Source organism: Theropithecus gelada, chromosome 10 (genome assembly GCF_003255815.1).
Source record: "Theropithecus gelada isolate Dixy chromosome 10, Tgel_1.0, whole genome shotgun sequence".
Taxonomy (NCBI): Eukaryota; Metazoa; Chordata; class Mammalia; order Primates; family Cercopithecidae; genus Theropithecus; species Theropithecus gelada.
Window position 1 is genome coordinate 70,030,108 of NC_037678.1, and position 6,392 is coordinate 70,036,499.

A 6,392-nucleotide genomic window follows, 5' to 3' on the forward strand; every position below is an offset into this window, starting at 1 on the left:
GGCATGTGACCATGAGCTCCCTTGCCTGAGGTCACGTTGGTTGGCAAAGGTGTCTGAGCCTATAGCCCTGCTTTGAATCGAGGGCAGGGATGAGCAGCTTCAGGGAGTTTTCTTGTCCACCCCGTAAGAATCTTCAAGGCTCAGAGATCATTTGCTCCAATTTTCTCATTTCTTTTCCTTTATTTATTTATGTTTTGAACAGGGTTTCACTCTGTTGCTCACTTTGGAGTGTAGTGGGGCAATCATGGCTCACTATAACCTCAACCTTCTGGGCTGAAGTGATCCTCCCACTTCAACCCCTTGAGTAACAGGGACCACAGGCGCAAGCCAACACACCCAGCTAATTTTTTTTTAGAGATAGGGTCTCCTATGTTTCCTAGGCCTGTCTTGAACTCCCAGGCTCAAGTGAGTCTCCTGCCTCAGCCTCCCAACATGCTGGGTCACAGGCAGTAGCCACCTCGCCTGGCCAGTTTTCCCTTTACAAAGACTGGAATGTTGAGCCCGGAAAGAAGTGCTGTCCCTGTCTCTCATACCTGGGCTGACACTGGGGACTGCTGGGAAATTAGGGAAGACCTGAAGCCCCCTGCGAGTCTCAGGTACTAAGATTCTATGATCTTCTTGGGGGTCTTGTTCCCAATAAGTCATGTCAGCCTTGACTGGACTCACTGCCCACCTCTGGGACTTTGGCGGTGGGGTGGGAAGGAGGACCTCAAAGGCTCAGCGAGTCCACCCCCAGCCCAGCCACCAGCGCCAGCCTCCTCCTCCACAACACCCAGGCCCTTATCAGGAAAGGATTTGGGTTGGTGGGGAGGGGCAGGGGGGAAGTTGGAGGCCCCAGGCTTGGCAAGGTGGGTCGGAGAGATAGGGAAGTGGGGAGGGGGCTGCGGGCCCCTGCTGGGTGGGGGAGGGCAATGGGAGGGATGCCCAGAATGGGCACGGTGGGGTGCTTTGGCCAAGCTTTGTCCTCGCTGGCCTGGCCCTCAACATGGTTCCAGGACTTCTGCCTCCCATCCTTGCCAGGCAAGTTGCCTGCACCTTTAATTAGCAAGCAGCAGTTTCTCCCTGATTCATCACGGTCGCTGTTTAATTAGCCAAGCCCAGGGCGCCCCCACCCCCAGCTCTGCCTGCTTGTCTCACCAAGGCCACCACCACCTCATGGTGTCCCCTGTCACCACTCCCCATACTTATTCTGCTCCCCAGAATGGGGGATGGGCCCGGCATGCCCAGCTGAAACCTCAAGGAGATTCTGGGCACCGGCGCTTGTATTCAAGGCATCCAGCAAACATGATTAGGGACCGAGGCTGCGCCAGGCTGGCTCTGGGTAGAATCCCGGCCGGACATGCGGGGCAGGCTCTGGTCCTGTCCAGCTGCTGGAGAATGGCTTCTCCCTTGGGAGGTGCTGGGACGTCTCTCTGGCCTGGTCCCTGGGTGCTGGGAAGAGGCTGCAGTACTCTTGTGTGTCACTGCACCCCACATCCGGAAAGGGACACCATGTCTTCCTCTTCTTTCCTCTTCCAGAGCCCAGAAAGCTCCTCTGAGAACACTGGACTTCAGGAGAGGGGCCCATGCTCTGTACCCAGCCCTCAGCAGCCAGATCCTAGAGTCCCAGTGCAAGCTGTGGGCCAACGGAGGGGGGCGGACTCAGGCCTGCTTTGTGCCTGCAGGATCTGGGGAATCGGGAGCACTGGCCGGAGCCCACGGTTTGGGGCCGAACCAGCCCCCTTCTGTTTCCCTGAAGAAGGGTGAGGCTGAGGGCCCTTGGAACAGAGCCCCTGTGTCATTCTGTGCAGGGCCAGGGTAGCCACTAGTCACTGTGGGCAGAAGCAAGATGCAGAGGCTCAGCCTCCATCCCAAGCCTGTGCTCCTGCTGGGCTGTGGGAGGTGCGACCCTTCCACTGTTTCGTGAACTGAGAACATGGAGGGACTGGCATTTGCTGTGTTACCCTGTGGTGCCGTCAGCGTGTTGTGACAGGGGCAGGAGGAGTGTGCTAGAACCCACCCACTCTGGTAGTGTCCATCTCTGTGGCCTTGGGCCAGCCTCCAAAATGTACCATGCCTTAGTTTCCCTATGATTCATAGCTGCTTCATGGGCTGTTGTGAGGATTAAATGGCTTACAGTGTGTTTGGGTTTGGTTTTGTTTGGATTTATTTTGGTTTTTTTTGAGACAAGGTCTCACTCTGTTGCTCAGGCTAGAGTGCAGTGGTGCAATCACAGCTCACAGCCGCCTCGACCTCCCAGGCTCAAGCAATCCTCCCATCTCAGCCTCCCTGGTAGCTGGGACTATAGGCACGTGCCCCCGTACCTAGTTAATTTTAAATTATTGTAGAGATAGGGTCTCACTGTGTTGCCCCGGCTGGGACTTACAGTGCTTAGAGCACTTAGGAACACTGTCTGGCAGGAGTGCTTGATAGTCATTGGCTGTTTTTGCCATTCTTTTCCCTCCTTTATCCAATCAGCACTCCTTGCCAGGTATGAGGAAATTGATGTCAGTGGGAGAGGCGACCTCCCTGCCTTTCAGAGTTTGCCTCCTCGTTGAGGAGGCAGCTGAGAACAAATGAGTAAGGAAGAACACGGTTTCATCGGAGTAAAGCCTGCGGCTCATCAGTATAATGTACCAATGTCACTTTCTTGGTTTTGACCACTTACCATGGTTAGGTAATAGGTTGCCATAAGAAAAAACTGGGTGAAGGGCCAACAGGAACTCCCTGTACCATCTGTGCAATTTTTCTGTTGCAAAATAATTTCTAAATTATTCCCTAAAGAAAGTTTCTTGGCCCGGCACAGTGGCTCACGCCTGTAATCCCAGCACTTTGGGAGGCCAAGGCGGGCAGATCACAAGGTCAGGAGATCGAGACCATCCTGGCTAACACAGTGAAACCCTGCCTTTACTAAAAATACAAAAAAAATTAGCCAGGTGTGGTGGTGGGCACCTGTAGTCCCAGCTACTCGGGAGGCTGAGGCAGGAGAATGGCATGAACCCAGGAGGCGGAGCTTGCAGTGAGCCGAGATTGCGCCACGGCACTCTAGCCTGGGCAATAGAGCAAGACTGTCTCAAAAAAAAAAAAAAAAAGAAAAAGAAAAGACAGTTTCAGGCAATGGTTAGTGCCATGAAGCAAATAATCAGGGGCAAGAGACAGAGAGAATAGGGATCGGGGCATTTCAGGAGGGGTGGTCCGGGAGAGCCTCTGAGGGAGGCAAAGCTGAGCAGAACGTGAGTGATGGGAAGGGCAGGGCAGGAGGAGGGAATGGTGAGTGCAAAGGCCTGGAGGCAGGATGGACTTAGGCTGTTGAGGAAGCTGGGGAGCCTGGGCTCCGGATCCCACACCCCTGGCCACTGCCCTGGACTGGGAGAAAGGACCCCAACTCTGGAGTCAGCTAGACCTGGGTGTGATACCCACCGCTGCCTCGCTGTGTGGCCTGGGGCAAGTAGCTGCCCCTCTCTGGGACCTGGATCTGCTGCCAGGGATGGTGGAAGAAAGCCTGCTCCTCAGAGGGCACAGACGGTGGGAGAAGTGGGTAGGGGTTAGCTTGCCTAGGGTGCTGTAGGTGCCATCAATGGATTGGGGAGATACCCTGAGGGACCTGATGCCCTCTGAGCCTGGAAGGGTGGGGGAAGGCAATGCCCCCTGCTGTGAGTGGTGGGGCTGAGGAAGGAGCTGGGACCAACACTCCTGCACTCCAGGCTATGCACCTGACCCTGGGCAATCCCCTGACCTGTGGTAGTTTCACCCTTTCAACTCTGGGTGGGGAACTATATCTAGCACTTTCCACACATTAGTTCTCCATTTTACTTTTTTAGACACAGGGTCTTGCTCTGTCACCCAGGCTGGAGTGCAGTGGCATAATCTTGACTCACTACAGCCTCAATCTCCTGGGCTCAAGCAATCCTCTCACCTCAGCCTCCTGAGTAGTTGGAACTACAGGCGTGTGCTAAAATACCCAGTTAATTTTTTAATATATTGTAGCAACAGGGTATTACTATGTTACCCAGGCTGGTTTGGAACTCCTGGCCTCAAGTGATCCTCCCACCCTAGCCTCCCAAAGTGCTGGGATTACAGGCATGAGCCACCAAGCCAAGCCCTAGTTCTTCTTCTTTTTTTTTTTTTTTTTTTGAGACAGAGAGTCGCTCTTGTCTCCTAGGCTGAAGGGCAATGGCAGGATCTCGGCTCACTGCAACCTCTGCCTCCAAGGTTCACGCAGTTCTCCTGTCACAGCCTCCCCAGTAGATGGGATTACAGGCATGTGTCACCACACCTGGCTAATTTTTGTATTTTTAGTAGAGACGGGGTTTTACCATGTCTCCCTCAGGGTAACTGTAAGGATTAAAATGAAGAACTAGGGCCGGGCACAGTGGCTCATGCCTGGAATCCCAGCACTTTGGGAGGCCAAGATGGGTGGATCACTTGAGGCCAGGAGTTCGAGACCAGCCTGGGCAACATGGTGAAAACCCATCTCTAAGGCCGGGCGTGGTGGCTCAAGCCTGTAATCCCAGCACTTTGGGAGGCCGAGACGGGCGGATCACGAGATCAGGAGATCGAGACCATCCTGGCTGACACGGTGAAACCCCGTCTCTACTAAAAAATACAAAAAACTAGCCGGGCGAGGTGGCGGGCGCCTGTAGTCCCAGCTACTCGGGAGGCTGAGGCCAGAGAATGGCGTGAACCCGGGAGGCGGAGCTTGCAGTGAGCCGAGATCAGGCCACTGCACTCCAGCCTGGGCGACAGAGCGAGACTCCATCTCAAAAAAAAAAAAAAAAAAAAAAGAAAACCCATCTCTACTAAAAATACAAAAATAAGCCAGATGTGGTGGCACGTGCCTGTAATCCCAGCTACTCGGGAGGCTGAGGTGGGAGAATCGCTTGAACCCAAGAGGCAGAGGTTGCAGTGAGCTGAGATCGAGCCAGACTCTGTCTGAAAAAATCAAGCGAGACTTTGTCTCAATAAAAAGATCGAGCGAGACTGTCTCAAAAAAAAATATCCTCATACTGACCCTTGCCTTAAGGATACAAGCACTCTGTTTTAAATTGGAGAAAGCAGAGACACAGACAGGTTAAGTGACTCACTCAAGGCCACACAGCTTACCCAGAATTTGAAGCCAGGGACTCTCTGATAGCACTGTGTAGATGCGGAAACTGAGGCACAGAGAAGTTGAGGTGTCTACCCCAAGTGACCCAGAGAGGAAGCTGGGGAGCCCGGGCTCCAGATCCCACACTAATAGTCTAACACTTCCCCATCCTCCACACTGCTGGCCACTGCACTGGACTGGGAAAAAGGACCCCACCTCTGGAGTCAGCCAGACCGGGGTGTAACGCCCACTGCCGCCTCGCGGTGTGGCCCTGGGCAAACAGCTGCCCCTCTCTGTGACCTGGATCTGCTGCCAGGGATGGAGGAAAGAAAGCGTGCCTCTCAGACAGCCTGAAGATGGGTGGTGTGGTGGGAAAGCTCGGAGGGCTTGGCGCTGGCGCTCTCTCCTGTCCAATGTCTGCTTCTGCGCCGGGCAGGAGGACGTGCAGCAGTGCAGGGGAGAGGTCTCGCAGGAGAGGAGTGGGGGGGCCTGGCCCCTGCCTGCAGCCACTCGGCCACTCAGCCACTCTGTTTGCTGACCCAGAAATTCTGGGAAGTCCCAGTTTGGGAGAATATCCCCCCGGGGGGCAGGGTCATCAAGAAGAGGAATAGGGGTTTTGCGGAGGTTTGTGTGATGGGCCCCCCTCCCCTCCACATACCCCCAGCTTGAGTGCCAGGATTCTGGAAGGTCAGTGAGCCGGGTGGGATGCCGGGTAGGAGGCTGCACCTGAGGGCAGCTGGGAATGATCACAGTGTTCACAAAAGACTTAGGCATGGCCTTTGGCTTAGCATACCCAGAAAATGAATTTCTCTACCTGCCTTCCCTGAACGGATGATCAGTGTACTAGGGGCTGAAACAGCTCGATTCTCCAGGACATCGAGTGACAAACCCAAGCGCCAGTTTCTCCATCCACAGTGTGGGCCAGGGTGTTAGGGGCCAGATCACATTAGCCCCCCTCCAATTCCTTTCATATCTGAGGACCTGAGAACCTAGCTTAGGAATGGGAAGGGGGCCCAGAGAGTGGGGTGTGGCACGGGGTTCGGGGCGTGTGGTGGCACTGGGGCTGGGAGCCAAACCCAATCTTGGAGTTGAATCCTAGCCCTGCTGCATCCCTGGACATGTTAATTTACCACCGAGAGACTCGGTTTCCCCCATCTGTGAAGAGGGATTATTATCAGAATTGAGATCTCACCATACAGGTACACCATGCATGAGACATCATTGGTGCTCAATAAATGTCAGTCTCCTCCATTGACTAGCTGATCAAGCTCCTTTTCCAAACCTCGAAAGGCCTAGGGAAGAATTTTGGCCCTTGTCCTACGTTCAA

The 6,392-nt window shown here is 54.4% G+C and overlaps 1 protein-coding gene across 1 annotated transcript; it reads left to right on the forward strand.

Annotated features, from left to right (window-relative positions):
- Window positions 1-369: 369 nt before the first annotated feature.
- Window positions 370-1,091, forward strand: LOC112632574 (uncharacterized protein C20orf203). Its single transcript, XM_025398284.1, is given in 3 exon segments — window positions 370-511; window positions 642-817; window positions 819-1,091. Coding segments are annotated over 3 exon segments (591 nt in total).
- The last annotated feature ends 5,301 nt before the right edge of the window (window positions 1,092-6,392 follow it).